Source organism: Mastigoproctus giganteus, chromosome 1, assembly GCF_048544385.1.
Source record: "Mastigoproctus giganteus isolate SK-2022 chromosome 1, ASM4854438v1, whole genome shotgun sequence".
Classification (NCBI taxonomy): Eukaryota; Metazoa; Arthropoda; class Arachnida; order Uropygi; family Thelyphonidae; genus Mastigoproctus; species Mastigoproctus giganteus.
Window position 1 is genome coordinate 39,029,057 of NC_143575.1, and position 17,036 is coordinate 39,046,092.

General features: G+C 36.2%; 1 protein-coding gene across 1 annotated transcript in view; it reads left to right on the forward strand.

Moving 5' to 3' along the window:
* The window catches only part of LOC150090719 (scavenger receptor class B member 1-like), a 93,134-nt gene that overhangs the window by 38,461 nt on the left and 37,637 nt on the right, over positions 1 to 17,036 (forward strand). Inside the window, exons 4-5 of the mRNA XM_090379646.1 lie at positions 573 to 773; positions 13,565 to 13,656. Coding sequence (XP_090235772.1) covers positions 573 to 773; positions 13,565 to 13,656 — 293 coding nt within the window. The remainder of the gene's footprint in view (positions 1 to 572; positions 774 to 13,564; positions 13,657 to 17,036) is intronic.

The window sequence follows — 17,036 nt, forward strand, 5'->3', positions numbered from 1 at the left end:
AGAGTGTATGAGAATATCTTGAACAAAGAGTAAAATCACAACATCCACGAAACTTGAACGAATTATGGGTTCAAATGTTTTCAGAATGACCTAACGTTGATATAAACTGTTTAAAGAATTGAATCCCTATCAAAGAGAATTCATATAATGAATTGTGCTACAGGAGTTGAACATTATTAATTGAAAAATTACACAGGTGACTAATTTGTCTGCAATACAATTATCAAATTTTATGAAAAGATAACGTAATAAAATTTTGATAGCATATCTGTCCAAATACAAATGCACGTTAACTGGCACTAAAAATGGTGTGAATGAAGTTTTGAATGAAGATATCCCTTTCCCAGTTTTTGGTTTACTTAATCCTAATATAATACATTTGAAGAAATTTTATCATTTAGCTCCTGCCTATAATTTTAATGAAAGCTAAAAGATTCTGACAGTTTGAGTCATTAAACTGTCATAATAACAGCAAAATAAGCTTTGTTTATTTGTTACAGAGCTTCAATTCCATAATATGCTTTATTGGAGGTAACTTTTATATCTGATATTAATTTTTATTTATTTTTCAGGCAGCAGCAGCATCTTCAAAGAACTTTGGTGACATGTTTGTTGAATTATATACCACATTATTCAATGAAACTCGAAGTAGATTATTTATCAAGAAGCCAATTCGACAGCTTCTATTTGAGGGTTATGCCGATCCACTTCTTTTTAAGATTAAAGAAATGGGTATAGAGATTCCAACTACAACATTTGGATGGTTTTATAATGTAAATATAGTTAAAAATCTCAGATTGTAAAGTTAGTACCACGCTGATTTAAAAAAAAAAAAAAGTCATTGTCATAAGCCAGATTGCTTGCATTAATTGTAATCCATAATAATAATAATGCAAGTAAAACCTATCTAAAGTTCATTCAGAAATTCTATATTATGCATTTTTACAATCACTGTTCTGTCTTTGGCAACAGAACAGTGATTGTTATTTTTATATTTGTATTTGCATTTTATTTGTTTTTTTTTTTTTTTTTTCATGTTTTTTATATTTGTATTTTTACATTTGATTCTACAGTGATCAACCACAAATTGATAGCATTAAAATACTTATAATTAATACTCGCAATAGAATAAGGAGAAAACCTCTCTAATTTAAGTAAATCTGTCACGACAACAAATGAGTTTGGTAAGGCTATGGAGGCAGGAGTCGGAAATCTCTCCAATTTAGTCCAAATATGAGGTACTACCCAAAAGTTATGAAACTAGTCATGCAGCAGTGCTATCAATAATGGTAAGAATTTTTCCAGCTAGGCGGTGAGAAAGTACACTTTTGCAGTAGTTTTCTTTGTTGTATGCCATTATATGTTGTGGTAGAGTTTGCATTGTTTTGTTTCTAGTTTAGTAAAGAGTGTCAGAATGACATGGCATTATGGAGAGCCTTTGGAGAAGATTCTTCATCAAAAGCACCAGTAAGATGAGCATTCTGGATGGAATTGAAAAGTAGAAAATATAAAAATATTGAGAGTTTGAGAGTTAATTCAGTAAAGCAGTCGCCTCACTACTCATTATTTGTGTGAAAAACTGTTCTTTCTTTTAGAAGTGACTATGCATTTTGTTGTAAGGGCTGAACATTGCACAAATTCAACAAACCCATTCCTTGTCTGTTAATAGATGAACAAGAGGAAAATACTCGTGTGTGTTGTGATCTTCTAGTTCAAGTGATCCAGATTATCTTTATCACCTGTGATGACAAAGGTCATCACAGGTGATAAAGATAAAACTGGAGGAGATACTGGAAAGTATTATGGGGGGGGGGAGATAATCAAACTTATATTGATGACAAAATCTCTTGAGCCTGTTATTAAATCCCACAGGAACATGATACAAAATTAGGTAAGCTTAATGAATGTATGCTTTTAAATACACTTTTCATGACTTGTGTATTTCACATTTGCATAATCTAGGAAGGCACAACTGCTGAACAAAAATTTTAACCTAACACGAGTAAGAGAATAAATAAACAAATCCTTCAAAAAGGTATATCTTAAAAGAACTTCCTGGATGCCAAGAATGAAAGCAAACCCATTTCAGTATGTAATTCACTACCCTGAGCAAGTTAACTAAGGTTTGATCTGACCAAAGTAGACAAAATGTAAAATGCCTGCAAGATGCTAAAGAAAAGATAGCCCTAAATATGTTTTAATATTACCTTTAATTTTAATGAGATCCAACTTAAGTTAACTGGAAAAAAAATTTTTTGCAGCTTTCTATACAGTTTGGTAATATGATATTGAGAAGAAAGTTCCTTATCTTAAAAAAAAAAAAATTAATGCCTGGGATAGGAGAGATATATAATATTATTTGAAGATGTAAACCAAATAAAGAAAGGTGTAACAATTTTATTAGAAATGAGGCAGAGATCAAAAAATTAAGATATGAATGAAATTTTGAGATTAAAGAAGATAAGCAAAGGCTTATATAAAATTCCCTGAAACTTGTACAAATTTGGAAAACAACAATAAAGGTTGACTGCACTTTCATTAAAAAAAAAAGGAGGAAAATAAGAAGAAACAGCCAAACTGCAAAAAAAATAATCTGCCTTGGATTATTCAAAGATAAATTGACAATTTGTAATAAAATTGCAAATTTTTTTTTTAGGTAGAATTTATTTTAAGGGAGTACAGACCTTAATCCTCTAATGAGTATGTACATATATAAGAGGTGTGGCAATAAAGTTCCCAGACTGGTGCAATAAAAAGAACAAAGTGAAGCAGCTCAAAAATGTTTTTATTTTTATTCAAATTAATCATCACTTGATTGGTTATGCTTATCACCATTCTAAAAGTTTCTGAAAAGAATTAAGTGAAGGCACCCCCAAGAGATGATGTTCAGTTCAGCAGTTATGTTTTTCTTTGTCCTCAATGTTCTGATCTCTTTCCTTTGAGGGTAGTTTTCACATTGAGAAAGAGGAAGAAGTTTGCTGGTGCTAGACTAGATAGCTGATCAACACAATGCCATGTTTTGTCAGAAATGTCTTAAGTGCAGAATGGGTGGGGCATTGTCCCTCACCCAGGAAATGAACTTTAACAGTCTTCGAGGCACCTGTACATAGAACAAAGCATTGACTCTCTCCCGTTCAGGTACAAATTCCTTGTGAATCGCACAGTTTGTCAAAAAAACATGGTCAGCATCATCTTAATCCTGGACTTCTGTAAATGAAACTTTTTCAGTTTTGCTTTGTCTCTGAGTCATACTGAAAGCTCCAACACATCTCCAGTCAACAAAATTAGGATTGTCTTAATGTCTGGATGAAGCCTCTGCATAATGACACTTTTCAATGCTTCTGCTCATCTGTGGGCTGTGCAGAACAAATTTTGCACAGACCTTCCTTTTCCCTAAATCTTCATGCAGAATTTGATGAAGTGTCTCCTTATTCATATCCAACTCATTAGCCACCATTCTTAAGATCAAATGATGAGCTCTTTAGCACTAGCATTAGTAGAGGCATACGATGCAAGAAAGCAAGCTTATACAGCATCAGCAAAAAAAAAAAAAAAAACCATTTCACCTGTCCATTCACCCCAAATGTTTGTCTAGCTCTGCCTTAAATTTATTTAAACCATAAACTTCCATGACAGATGAAAGCCTGTTCTGGCAGTCAACCACCCACTGGCTAAAGGCAAATTTCCACACGTCTATTCTAGAACTGTCTTTTCTCGATTTGAATTTATGTTCTCTCAGGTGAATAATTTGGGCAAGAGGAAGAATCCCATCAGCACTGAGCTTGCTCAAACCATTCAAGGCATCATACACCTCTATCAGATCACCTCACCTCACAGGTGCCTGATCTCCAGACACTGCAATTTGCAGAACTTAAGCCTTTCTTCATAGGAGCAACCCCTTGTTCCACTTGCTAGTCGTGTTGCCCTTCTCTGTATGGTTCCAGCAGCTCTACATCCATTCTAAAATAAGGCCTTCAGACATATATTCAAGGTGTGGCCTGACCATTGCCTTATACAAGGGGATAATCACTTCCTTATCCCTGCTAGAAAAATTCCTGTATATCATTGACAGGACACCACGAGCTACTCTTGCAGCCTGCCTACACTGCTCAGAAAATGACTGCACAGTTATCCCCAGGTCTTTTTAATTTTCCATTACCCTAGGTGTAGTACCACACAGTTGTTACGTTACCCTGGGGTTGCTGCTACCCATATGAAGTACTTTACATGTGTCAATGTTAAACTACAGTTGCCACCTCTCAGCCCATCTACTCAACTTTTAAAGATCCTGTTGCAGTAGAGTACTGTCATTAACAACCCTGCCAACCTTTGTGTTGTCTGCAAACTTGTACATTAAGCCTGCTCCACATTCATTAATAAATAAAGAAAATTACAATGGGCCCAACACTGAACCTTGGGGACTCCACTAATAAAATTAGTCCAAACAGAGCAGTATCCATTGCTTACCACTCTGTCTTCTCCCGCTCAACCATCCCTTTATTCATAGCAGCAATTTCCCCTTAATGCCATACTGTGCCAATTTGTATAGTAGTCCTCCATGCGCAACAGTATTAGTAATGGCTGCATGGTGCAAAAAAGCCCATGACTTATGCTGCACCAGCCAAAAAAAAATTAATAATTAATACATGAAAAGGAAATTAAACCTATCATCCTATGCATTTCCCTTACCCGAAGGTACTATCCAGATGACCTTTGAATTTCCCCAAACTGTCAGCCTCTACCACCCATGTAGGCAACAACTAATCAATGGACACTGCTCATCGTGGACTAATGTTATTAGTGGAGTCCCTCAGGGCTCAGTGTTGGGTCCATTATTGTTTTCTGTATTTATAAATGATATTGATGATGGTATATCAAGCTTAATGTCCAAGTTTGCAGATGATACAAAGGTTGGCAGGGTTGTCAAGGACACTACTGACACTATGCTGCTGCAACAGGATCTGGAAAGGTTGAGCAGATGGGCTGAGAGGTGGCAAATGAAGTTTAACATTGACAAATGTAAAGTACTACACATGGGAAACAGCAACCCCAGAGCAATGTATCAACTCTGTGGTACTACACTGACAGTGGTAGAGAATGAAAGGGACTTGGGGGTGGTTGTGCAGGCAGATATGAAGTTCTCTGAGCAGTGCAGACGGGCTGCAAGAGTAGCTCATGGAGTATTGTCAATGATATACAGGAATTTTTCCAGCAGGGATAAGGAGGTGATTATTCCATTGTATAAGGCAATGGTCAGGCCACACCTAGAGTACTGTATACAGGTCTGGAGGCCTCATTTCAAGAAGGATGTAGAGCTGCTGGAACGAGTACAGAGAAGGGCAACAAGATTAGTGAATGGAACAAAGGGGTGCTCTTACGAAGAAAGGCTTAAGTTTTGCAAATTACAGTGTCTGGAGACTAGGCACCAGCGAGGTGATCTGATAGAGGTGTATAAAGCCTTGAATGGTTTAAGCATGCTCAATGCTGATGGGATTCTTCCTCTAGCTCAGAAAAATCACCTGAGAGGGCATAAATTCAAATTGAGGAAAGACAGATGTAGGATAGACGTGCGGAAATTTGCCTTTAGCCAGCGGGTGGTTGGTTGGTTGGTGGAACAGACTCCCATCCCTTGTGGTGGAGGTTGATATCCTAAATAAGTTTAAGGCTCAGCTGGACAGGTATTTTGAACGAAGAGAGGGGTGAAGTGGAAGTGGGGTTTTTTTTTTTTTTTTTTTTTTGGCTGATGCTGCATAAGCTTGCTTTCTTGCATCAAATGCCTCTGCTAATGCTAATGCTAACTTATTCCAGTAATTTATAACTCACTGGCTAAAATAAAACTTCCTGCGGTCCAATCTAAACATCTCCCCCCCCCCCCCCGTAACTTGAATTTATGTTCCCTAGTTCCAGCCTCATTTATAATCTTAAATTTTGTCCTCATTCATTTTACTGATGCCTCTCAGAGCCTTAAACACATTAAATCAAATCTCCTCTAAGGTGTCTAGTTTTCAAACTCTGCAACCCACATATTCGAAGTCTTTCTTCATAAAGATGCCTTTTTGCCGATCTCACCAGACGAGTTACCTGTCTTTGCACCCTTTCAAGAAGCTCAATGTCTTTCTTTAGGTGCGGTCTCCATACTTGAACACAGCATTCCAAGTGTGGTCTAACAAAAGCCTTATATAATGGGATTATTACGTCCCTATCTCTACTTGCAACAGTTCGATAGATCATCGATAGGACACCATGGGCCTTCCTTGCAACCTGTTTACAATGCTGAGCAATTAGACTTCACAGCACTGTTTACAATGCTCAGAGAATTTCATGTCTGACCGTATTGTAACACCCAAGTCCCTTTCCTCCAGTACTGGGTTTAGTTGAACTCCACCAAGTGAATAAGTTATTTTGGGATTACTGTTTTCCGGTTGTTAATACCTTACACTTTGTTAGATTAAAGCATAGCTACCATTTTTCTGATCATTTCTGAAGTCTATCTAGGTCTCTCTGAAGAATCACTGTCACTGAATGATCACTGTCAAGCTGAGCTTGACAGTGATCATTAACTACTATACCAATTTTAACATCATCTGCAAATTTAGACATCACGCCCTCTATCCCTTCATCAATGTCGTTTATGAAAATTAAAAACAACAGTGGTCCTAATACCGATCCTTGGGGAACCCCACTTCTTACATCAACCCAATCTGAGGAATAGCCATTTATCACAACCTTCTGCCTCCTGCCCTGAAGCCATCTTTGATATCCATCTAAGGATTTTCCCAGTGATTCGAACCTGTTCCAGCTTATAAAGCAACCGCTCATATGGGACTGAGTCAAAAGCTTTACTGAAATCTAAATAAACAATGTCGAAATTATTCCCTAAATCCAGCTCATGAGTGACCCTTTCAAAATAGGGAACCAGATTTGTTAAACATGATTTTCCCTTTACAAAACCATGCTGAGTATCCTTGAGAATTTCAATTCTATCCAAAGGATCCTGAATTCCACCCTTAACCATTGCCTCCATGATTTTCCCTACCACCGAAGTCAGACTGACAGGTCGATAATTTCCCACTTAACTCTTAGAACCACCCTTGTGTATGGGAGATACATTGGCACTTTTCCAATCCAACAGAATCTCCCCAGAGTCTAGTAGGGCGCCTCCATAGCCAGGTGGGAAGGAGCAGCAGTGCGTAGCACACGCTTCTTGATTAGACCGAGGTTCGAGCCCGTCACCACCAAATACTGAGAATGCGGAAAGGTCAGGGAATGACCACCGCATATCCCGGAGTAATATGGCCGTAGTTACTAATGCTCCTAAAAAACAAATAACAACAACTTAACTCTTAGAACCACCCTTGTGTATGGGAGATACATTGGCACTTTTCCAATCCAACAGAATCTCCCCAGAGTCTAGTGATGCTCGCATAATTAGCCTCAATGGTTCAATGCACTCACTTGCCACCTCCCTTAAGATTATCGGGTATATTCCATCAACTCCAGGAGCCTTACTGGCCTGTAGGCTTGAAAGTTTTTCCATTAAATAATCTTGCGAAATTTCAATATCATTAATCACATATTTTTAAACTTCACTCCCACAATTTCCCATTGCCACAAAAGGTTTTTCTTCTGTAAATATCTACGCAAAATAACTGTTGAGTTCATCTGCAACGACAGCTGGTGTATTTATACTATCCCCTTTCCCTTATTTAAAGGTCCAATCTGGTTTGTCCTGCTCTTCTTAGCATTTATATATGTAAAGAATTCCTTATCCCCCTCCCCTCTTTGCTCTGTTTGCTAGCGATTTCTCATAAACTGCCTTTGCCTGTTGAACCTTTTCTGTGGATCTATTACAGATCATCTTGTAGCTGTTATAGGCTTCAGTACTTTTTATTGCTCTAACTTTTCCATGCCACCTTTTTCTGCTCAAGTAATGTGGCAACTTCAGTATTCATCCCACTTGGAACCCTCCTCGTGGAGTATTTTTTAATGGTAAATACGCATTCAAGGCATCTGTGATTAATGTTTTAAAAGCATACCACAGTTCAATTGTATTCGTTCTCTGTACGATATCTACCCAGTTAATAGAGGCCATGTAGCACCTTAAGGCATCGTAATTTCCTTTTCTGAAATTATAACCCATTCCTTTGCCTTTTATTACTGCTACCTCTCTCTTCATCATCCACCGTAGAACTCCATGATCACTTCCTGCTACTGGTTCCTCTACTGTCAGCCTTGTTATGTCATTTGATTCATGGGTGATGATGAGGTCTAGGATATTCTTTTCTCTAGTACTTTCCCTGACATGTTGATAGAAATAAGTCATATAGTCGGTTTAAAAATCAACTAGACTGTTATCAAAAGCTTTACTAAAATCCAAGTATATGATATCAAAATTATCTTTTGCATCCAATTCCTTTGTTGTTATTGTTATTTTGGTTTTTAGGAGCATTAGCAACTAAGGCCATATTGCTCTGGGAATATGCGGTGGTCATTCCCTTGACCTTTCCGCATCCTCTGTATTTGGTGGTCATGGGCTCGAACCCCAGTCTAATCAAGAAGCGTGTGCTACGCACTGCTGCTTCTTCCCACCTGGCTACAGAGGCACCCCAACTCCTTCGTGACCACATAGTATCCAATCAAATTGGTCAGACAAGACTTCCCTTTAACAAACCCATGATGTGTCTTAACTGTTACTGCAGTCTTGTCTAGATGATCCTGCAATGCTTCTTTAACCAGTGATTCCATTATTTTCCCAGGAACATAAGTTAAACTAACAGGTCTATAGTTACTCGTCACCTTTTGAACTCCCTTTGTGAATTGGGGACACATTTGCCACACTCTTGTCACAATTTCCTGGACTTTTGCAACTCAAAAGGGCCAGGGTGTAGTGTTTATTCTAGAATTTTCCTGTGAGTTATTTGAAGTAGTGTTTATTCAGATTGCACAACTTCAAAGTGGCTTGTGAACACATGTTTGTTCAGATATAATAAACTAAAAATACCATAAGAACTGGCATACGATAGTCTGAGTAGTCAATGCACCAAAAAATTTCCAAAAACAAGAAATATCAATTGAAGGAAGGGGCAAATGAAACCAGTCTAAGAAGATTTCACTTTGGTAATGAGAAAACTCCTCAATATCTGTTAAGTAGAACATCAAAAAAAAAAAAAAAAAAAAAAAAAACTTAATAGGACAAACCAATCTATGCAAGGAAAAAAACTGATATTTTAATTGGATACTAGGGCATCTGGCAATTCCAATAGTGAAATATCTAGAAACCTTAAAGTATGACATGTAGGTGAGTGATCATTGCACAGAGTTGCTCACACCATGTGTTCAAATCTATGTGATACCACAAAATATGGTAATATTCTTGTCTTTATTTTGTTAAACTCCTCTGCCCTCATCTAGTTGCCTGGAGTATAAATAGAAAATAATGGCATCCTGTTTAATCAAGTGAAATGTTTTTTTTAATTGTTTATAGCAATAAAATTAAGTATCAATTTAAAAACTGCATTATATCACTATGAGCAGACTGCTTATTAGGAAACAAACAGATCATTCTATTGGTTCACCATGACTTGTTTGTTGTTTGTTTGTTATTTGGTTTTTAGGAGCATTAGCAACTAAGGCCATATTGCTCCAGGATATGCAGTGGTCATTCCCTGACCTTTCCGCATCCACCGTATTTGGTGGTGACGGGCTCGAACCCTGGTCTAATCAAGAAGCGTGTGCTACGCACTGCTGCTCCTTCCCACCTGGCTACGGAGGCGCCAACTACCATGACTTAACATGATGCAATACTGTGCATATTTTAGGTTCAAAAACAAACAAAAAAAAAACATGGTATTAATCAACTAAAAAGAAAAACTGTGATATAAATTCTTTGAGTTAGAATTATTACAATATGAAGAACAAATAATGATTTGCATATTTACCCAAAATAACATATTATTGATATAAATGAGACAAACCCAAAATAATATATAGAATATGAAGGTTACATATAAAACAAACAAAAATAAGATGATAGTATGACTATTTGAGAATAGGGTGGAAAATGAAAAAAAAAAAAAAAAAATTGTATTTTAATTTGCACAGAACCCTGCCAAGACTTTCATACAGGGGGTCTTTTTGCTCCAAGGCTACAAACTTTTTGGCTGTTTCAGTTGAAGGTCTTCAGTGAACAACTCAAAATATGATGCCGGTACCTCTTTGACCTCTGTTACTACCTTCAAGTCAAGTTCTTTTCTCATTTGTACTATACTTTGAATCATCTCTGTAATAACTTCTCTAAAGCCTCAGAAGTCAGACAAAATCATTGTTTTCTCCACACATTACTTAAATTCCCCCCCCCCCCCCATTCTAGGAGTTGCTAGTGTTTTCACTGCATGATACCTGTGAAGCACTACACAGTTAAGTTGGCTCACAATATCTGTTATCCTAATGACTTGGGCAAATATAAAACAGTTGCCTCTCATCTATGTATCACAGTTGTGGAGAAAAGGCAGACTGCTTTATTGTTTGGGTAAAAATCATAAAGATAAACTACATGTTAAGAAATATGTTTCAGAAATATTGTTTTGAATGCAAGGTATACTGTGGCAATCATTCTCATCCAAAAAAAAGCAGAGGCTAAAATGGTTTCAGAAGATACCAGTTATTAAAGCCTCAGGATTAATTTCCACATGATTGGAAGGAATCCATTTTGAATAGCCTTTTAGAATCCTATTGTTATTGAAATTACCTGACCCCTTTGGGATCATATAATTTCAACAGATTTGTGGCTACCTTAATGCTTGAATTTATCCTTACCTGACTTCACTTCAAAAGATTGTCTAGTTCAGCTTTGAATTTATTTAGGCTGTCAACTTTCATGACAGATGGAAGTTTGTTCCAGCAATCAACCCTCCTCTGGCTAAAGGCAAATTTCCGCACATTAGTTCTAAAACTGTCTTTCTTCATTTTGAATTTATGCCCCCTCAGGTGCGGAATCTGAGCAAGAGTAAGAATCCCATCAGCATTAAGCTTGTTCAAATCGTTAAGGACTTATATGCCTTAATCAGATCACCTCACAGGTGCCTAGTCTCCAGACACTGCAATTTGCAGAACTTAAGCTTACTTTGGTAACAGCAACACTCTGTTCTGCTCACTAATCTCATTGCCCTTCTCTACTCATTCAAGCAGCTCTAAAGTTCTTCCTAAAATAAGACCTCCAGACCTGTATGCAATACCCAAGGTGTGGCCTGACCATTGCCTTATACAAGGGGCACCTTGTATAAGGCAATATCACCTCCTTATCCCTGCTAGCAAAATTCCTATATACCATTGACAAGATCCCATGAGCTAGTCTTGCAACCTGTTTGCACTGCTCAGAAAACTTCATATCAGACTGCACAATTACCCCGAGGTCTTTTTCACTGTCCATTACCCTGAGTGTAGTACTGCACATCTGGTATGCTACTCAGTTACCCATATGTTACTGCTACCCATATGCAGCACTTGCATGTGTTAATGTTAAACTTCAGTTGCCACCTCTCAGCCCATCTGCCCAACTTTTCCAGATCCTGTTGCAGTAGCGTACCATCCTTACTGTCATTAACAACTCTGCCAACTTTGTATCATCTGCAAACTTGGACATTAAGACTGATATTCCTTCATCAATATCATTGATAAGTACAGAAAACAACAATGGGGCCCAACACTGACCCATGGGGGACATTACTAATAACATTAGTCCATGTCCATTAGCAGTGTCCATTGATTATCACTCTTTCTCCTACTCAACCATTCTTTTATCCATTGTAGCATCTTTGCCCTTAATACCATACTACTCCAACTTGTGCAGTAGTCTTCCAAGTGCAACAGTATCAAAAGCTTTCCTAAAATCCAAATATATGATATCAAAATTGTTTTTAAATCCAGTTCCTTTGTGACCACATCATAGTATCCAATCAAATTGGTCAGACAAGACTTCCCCATGCTGTGTCTGAACTATTACTGCAGTCTTGTCTAGGTGATCCTGTATCGCCACTTTAACCAGCGACTCCATTAATTTCCCTGGAACAGAAGTTAAACTAACAGGTCTGTAATTACTTGTGTCGCCCTTTGATCCTCCTTTGTGAATTGGGGTCACATTTGCACATCTCCAGTCCATGGGTGCCTTCCCTGAGTCCGTGAATGCCCTATAATCATGGTTAAGTGCCTGCTTACTTCCATTGCTGCCTCCTTTAATTCAACTGGATAGATCCCATCCATCCCAGGTACCTTATGTTTAATTTCAGCAGTTTCTCCTCCACTTTGTTCTGTTATTATAAAATCATTTAACTCCCTGTGATAAGCTTCTAGCATTCACTTCCCTACAGAATTCCTCATGTGTGAATGTAGATACAAAATACTTATTCAGTTTGTCAGCTACCTGAGCTAACAAACTGAATAAGTATTTTGTCAGCTCAGGTAGCTGACAAAATACTGAATCATCAACAATCACACCATCGATATCCAGTAGACCAATCTGATTCATCACCCTCCTTCTAGAGTTTACATAAGTAAAGAAGTCTTTACTGTTTTTCTTTGCATCCTTTTGCCAAAGATTTCTCGTAATCTGCCTTTGCTTGCTTACAGTCTATTTTATATCTATCATAATCATCTGTCTCCTGATAACAGTAGCCACCAAAAAAAATTTTTTCATACCTCCACAATGAAAATATGTGATTCTGGAGGAAATAAATGTGATGATTCCAAAAATCACCAGAAAAATTCTATCAAGTCTACATCAAAAGATGTACTAACATTTTAATGTTGAAATAAAGGGATACATACTTATAATTCAAGTTTGTAATAGAAGTGTAAAAAAATATATATGTTCTCTAAACCTCATTTAACTTCGGAAAAAATATCATAAATCATAGTGAAATAGTTATTTCAATAATATATAATCTGAGAAAAATTCTATCCCTGAGCCTTGCACAATCTCTCCAGGGCTGAATCGATTGACAAGGCTCTCATGATACACTCCCTATTGTGTCTGGACAGAAATGCTGACACTTTCAAATTTAACCCTAACTTGCAACTTTTTTTTCAACATTGACATGTAAAATGGTTAATTAAGTCTTGATTAATTAATGGTTAGTTAATTAAGTCTTCATGTTTTTTTAAGCATGGTAAAATTGGGCAAATTTATGCTACCAATAGGTTGGTGGTTAATTTGAGCATTTTTTGATTGTTACATTCATACACTTATAAACATTATGAGTAGATGTAATACGACAGAAAAAATATTTTAATGTTTTTGAAATTCAAATAGCTAAATAAAGTTTGTGTGCTTTCGATCTTGTGACTTTACACTTACTATATGTAATTTCATTATAATTCACTCATTAACATCTCTGAAAAAAGAATTTGGTTTTCTGTATATAATTTCACAGTGTAACTTTATATACATAAATATGTGAGTCAATATGTTCAACAAAACAGACAAGTGGTGGATAATGTGATGGAGGGTTAACTAAGAAAAATTACATTAATGTGAAGATTTTTATTCATTTATTTATTTTTTTTTTAGAAAAATAATTCTGATGATGGAATCTATACTATTTATACGGGTAAGAGAGGTATGCATGATTATGGATTTATTGAGAAGTGGAATGGATTAGAGTAAGTAGGTTTTATATTCAGATAAGTTATAGAATATTTTGTATTCCTATTAGTATTTAAAACAGCTCTTTTAACTACCGCAGAACGTCGGTTATCTGGAAGTCAGTTATCCGGAACGTCACAATAGTTCAGTAAGCGCCGGTTATAGTGATCATGTTTGCAAATTGAATTTTGATTATAATAAGCAAAAGATCAAGTTTACTACCCATTTGTAACAGATTGTACAAACAAAAAGCCCAATAAACCGAAAACTGCAAATTATTTTTATTGTTTTATGGTTGTGACCTCTAGAATTCTATAGGACCTTCAGAAGTGTGCTTTAGAAAAATATCACAGACTTCTGTGTTTTCTCGAAAACCATGAGTGAATTTCATATTAATTTTAGCTCCAGATTCGGTAAGAATAATATCGGCCCAAAACTGTGCGATTTATTATTTTTCTCAATGTTTTACGGAAAAATGTGAATGAAAAAGAAATGCGTAGTTTTAATATTGCAACAAAAAACGGAAATTATTAATAGAATTAGAAAAGGTGAAAATTTAGGAAATCTCTCCAAAGAGTTTGATATGGGGACTTCAACCATTTGACATTAAGAAAAATTCCAATGCTATAACAGAATTTGTCAATTATGGATAGTGAAGGAGGATCTAGCAGGAAAAAGACTCTCGAAACCTGCAAATGCCGCTTTAGAGAGTGTGCACTTTATTTTTTATTTATTTTTTTCTTCAGAAGCAAAGTTTAGTTGAACCAGTGTCTGACCCAATGTTGTGTGAAAAAGCATTGGATCTTAATCAAAAATTAAGAGGTAATGAAGATTTTAAGGCAAGCACAGGTTAGCTGAAAAATTTTAAACTGAGACACTGTATATATGAAATAAACATTCAAGGTGAGAAACGTTCTGCAGACGAATCGGCAGCTGTGTCCTTTAAAAGTAAGTTCACTTGGGTTAAGCAAATTACGAGAAAGAAAACATTTATAATGTTGATGAGATGGGTTATTATGGAAATCACTGCCAAGAAAAACCCTAGCCACTGAAAGAGATGTTGTACCAAGTTTTAAGACAAGAAACTAGCGAGTTACAATTGCTATGTGTGCAAATATCATGCTCTTTGTCGGCAAGTCGAAAAACCGAGAGCATTTAAAAATATTTCTGATTTTCCTGTTTTGTATAAAAATGCCTGGATGGATGTTTCTGTTTTCAGAGATTGGTTTATAATTTTTTTATTTAATTTAATCATAAGATAAGATTAAATTTATTTAATCTTTATTAAATAAATTAATTAAACTGATTAAATAAATTAATTAAACTGATTAAATAAATTAATTAAACTGATTAAATCTTACCGGAAAATTTTCTGGTTCGATTATCTGGAAAATTTGGCTATCCAGAAGAGGTCTGACATCAATTATTCCGGATAACTGATGCGCTACTGTACTTCCATAACTTGAATAATTTCTCTATTTTGAAACATCTAAAAATCTTTTCAAAACAGTAAAGTACAATTTTACTAGTCACAACACTCTTTTATGATGACGATGATGATTGGATACCAGTGCGACTTATGGCAAATAAACATTTTAAATTTTCATTTAGATAAGGGCCTTTTGCTCATGATTTAATGCACAGTCTAGAAGCTATTCTGTGAGGCCCACTAGCCTAATTCTAGTGTTAAAAGATCTTGTAATGTTAAGACGACATATAGTATATGGTGCCTAATTGGCTAGCAATATTATAACAAGTTAAGCAAAGACTGGCTGCATATGCACCAATCTCATAACCTTACATATTGAGTTCACCCTGTGTAAAAATTGTAGTGAGAAAATCCCCCCCTCCCAACCCTTCTTGCCAACTGATGTGAACAACTTGAAGAGATGAATCACAAACAGCAATCAACACACTCTCTAGCAATATTACTGTGCATCTGGAAAGAGACTCATTATTGTTGAGATATGTTCTGCATTACATAGAAGTCATATTGAAATGTTGTAATTCTTATTTCGACTGCAACTTTGGGTTTGTATTAATTTCCTCTCAGCATAATATTCCTTCTTTTGAAACATAAAAAGTTAAGGCATCAAATGAAAAATGGAAACCCTACTGTAGCCTATCTCCTATAAGAAGTGTTTGGTTGAAAACATCAGTTTTCTAGTACAGGTCGACCATCACTAATCCGGCAGCGTTGGGACCTGTGGGGTGCCGGATTAGTAATTTTGCCGGATCGCTGGCGGTTATTTTAGCACATACAGTTTACCCACCTCCATACAGTTTAATCCACATACAGTTTAAACAGCTAACCACCTCCTCCTGCCTTTAATTAAAACGTTGACTGCCAAGCCAGTTTAAGAAAAAATTCTCCAGGGGCCAAAAAATATTTACCAAATAATTTGATTAGTAATTCTAAAATAAATATTGTAATGTCAGTGTTGTCGTTTTTTTGCTTAAAATATATATATAAAAAAAGACTTTACGTAGCATATATATATATATATATTTTTTTATACGTGGCCCAGTAGGTTACTTTATTTCTTGAGAAGCCACATCAGCCACATATGTGTGACGCTATTACGGCATATATATGAAGGTCGGTTGTGATTAGTTTATTGCACACGCAGCGAGCACTGCAATAAAACTAATTGCAATAAAAAAAAAACTCTCAAACTTCGCAATAAGTTTGTCAGTATTGTTAGAGATTTTGTGAAAACAAGTTCGTTAGCATGCTGTATTATACATCATATTATGTTGTTTTTCCACAAGTTTGTACTAGTGTGTTGTAAAAAAAAAAAAATCTAAAAAGGAATGGCTAAAAGAAAATTAGTAAAATAAGAGGAACTGAGAGAAATTTCTGGAATTTACAATTAAGCAGAGTTAAACTTCTCACAGGACGCACCACTGTCAATTTTTTTTTCAGAAGTTTAACTTTATCTGTTATGAACAATGTACGGTGTTTGCACTTTACACCACGAGAGGCACTTCCTTTATGCATTGGAACAGTGGCTGGGGCCAGATGTGAGTAGGTTATAATAATAATAAATGCAGAAAAACAAGTGGGAATGGCTTTCCAGTGTTTACGAGTTCGTGCCAACAGCTGATGCTGCAACCAATGCCACCAAAACAGTAGCGGTAGGTCAGTGTGCCGACCCAGGGAATTTGAAATTACGTTCGCGGAAATTATGTCCGAATTAGTGGTAGAACCGGATTACCGGTGGCCAGATTAGTGATGATTGACCTGTAGTTTAATTTTTGGAAGTCTCAACTGTCCTATCCATGAAAGAACTACCAGTGTCACTTCATATACAGAGTAAGCTAACAGTAGCTTAAAGAAATGTAGAGCATTGCTACACATACGATGGAACATTGAGCCAGTACTATACTAGAAAAT